This window comes from Ascaphus truei, chromosome 1 (genome assembly GCF_040206685.1).
Source record: "Ascaphus truei isolate aAscTru1 chromosome 1, aAscTru1.hap1, whole genome shotgun sequence".
In the NCBI taxonomy this organism is placed as follows: Eukaryota; Metazoa; Chordata; class Amphibia; order Anura; family Ascaphidae; genus Ascaphus; species Ascaphus truei.
Genome location: NC_134483.1, coordinates 96,196,687 through 96,198,418, shown reverse-complemented (window position 1 = coordinate 96,198,418; position 1,732 = coordinate 96,196,687). Strand labels below are relative to the sequence as shown.

At 48.3% G+C, this 1,732-nt stretch overlaps 1 protein-coding gene across 1 annotated transcript; it reads left to right on the top strand.

Moving 5' to 3' along the window:
- The first annotated feature begins 751 nt into the window (after window positions 1-751).
- Window positions 752-1,159, top strand: LOC142476638 (uncharacterized). The gene has a single exon (XM_075582051.1). The coding sequence runs from the start codon at window positions 752-754 to the stop codon at window positions 1,157-1,159; it is 408 nt and encodes a 135-aa protein (XP_075438166.1).
- Window positions 1,160-1,732: the final 573 nt, after the last annotated feature.

The following is a 1,732-nucleotide window of genomic DNA, read 5'->3' as shown; positions in this document are numbered from 1 at the left end:
ATCACAGGCAGCTACCGTTTCTACTGCTGTTCCTCAACTGGCGTTTGATTTTGGAGGTTCTCCCATGATGGCGGCATGGAAAAAAAGATTGCAGACTAAGTTAGAAACCAGACGAGAAGTATTCTCTATCAGTGATATGGATGTGGGGTCTAGCCGCAGCGCTCAACATACCATATGGCTTAGCGATACGACTCCCTTCCGAAAACGATCCCGTCGCATCACCCCGAGGGACGTGGAAGATGTGAGAAAACTGCTACAAGAAATGGAGGAGGCCGGCATTGTACGGGGATCGCATAGCCCTTACGCTTCGCCCATCGTGGTGGTGCGAAAGAAGAATGGGATGGTACGTCTATGTGTGGACTATAGAACCTTGAACAATCGTACTGTGCCAGATCAGTATACCCTTCCGCGGATCGAAGATCTCTTGAATGCTCTGTCTGGGAATAAGTGGTTCAGTGTGTTGGATCTAAGGTCCGGGTACTATCAAGTGCCCATGAACTCTGAAGATCAAGAGAAGACAGCTTTCGTTTGCCCGTTAGGGTTTTATCAGTTCACGCTTATGCCTCAAGGAATATGTGGTGCGCCAGCCACTTTTCAGCGTCTGATGGAAAAGACCATCGGAGATATGAATCCCAGGGAATGCTTAGTGTATCTGGATGATATTATAGTGTTCGGAAAGACGTTGGAGGAACATGAAGAAAGGCTGTTGAAAGTGCTGGCCTGACTCAGTACCGAAGGGCTCAAGCTGTCTATGGATAAATGTCGGTTCTGCCGCACCTCAGTGACTTATGTTGGCCACATTGTCTCGGCCGAGGGGATAGCTACCGACCCCGGAAAAATAGAAGCAGTGGTGAATTGGCCACGGCCCAATAACGTCATGGAATTACGCTCGTTCCTGGGGTTTTGTGGGTATTACCGAAGATTTGTGGAAGACTACTCACGCAAAGCAAAGATCCTTATCAACCTTCTCAAAATCTACCATGAGGACACGGGTCATAAAGCCACTTCCGCTCAAGCACCCTTCGGGGACAAGTGGACTCCTGCATGCGAGCAGGCGTTTCAGGGACTAAAGATGAACTTAACACAGGCTCCAGTGTTGGCGTACGCAGATCCAGATCGACCGTATGTCCTGCATGTGGATGCTAGTTTCAACGGGTAATGAGCAGTGCTGCACCAGAAATACGATACCGGACTTCGACCAGTGGCGTATGCCAGCCGAAGCATGATGCCTAGTGAACAAAACTATCCGGTACATAAGTTGGAGTTTCTAGCCCTCAAATGGGCTATTGTGGATAAGCTGCATGACTACTTGTACGGCGTTCACTTTGAGGTTCGGACTGATAATAACCCTATGACATACATCAACACCTCTGCTAAGCTTTCAAGTTATCGATTCAACCTTAAATACAAGCCGGGACCTATGAACATTGGTGCGGATGCCCTATCGCGATGACCAGGGCTAAATCCTACTCTGGACGAAGAGGTGTAAGAGGTTTGGGAAGAAATTCCGGGACCCGGCATACGGGCTTTGTGCTCTGTAGCAGCGGTCGTACTGTAGGTGACCAAGTAGCCTTTTCTGAATTGAGGATAGCGGATTCATTAGGGTGTCAACCAAAGGCTATTCCACGGGCGTACCACCATCTGGAAGGAATGAACATAACTCTGAACAAGATTATTACTTGGAAGGATTTGGTACAATATCAAATTCATGATCCAGTGGTAGGAATAGTAC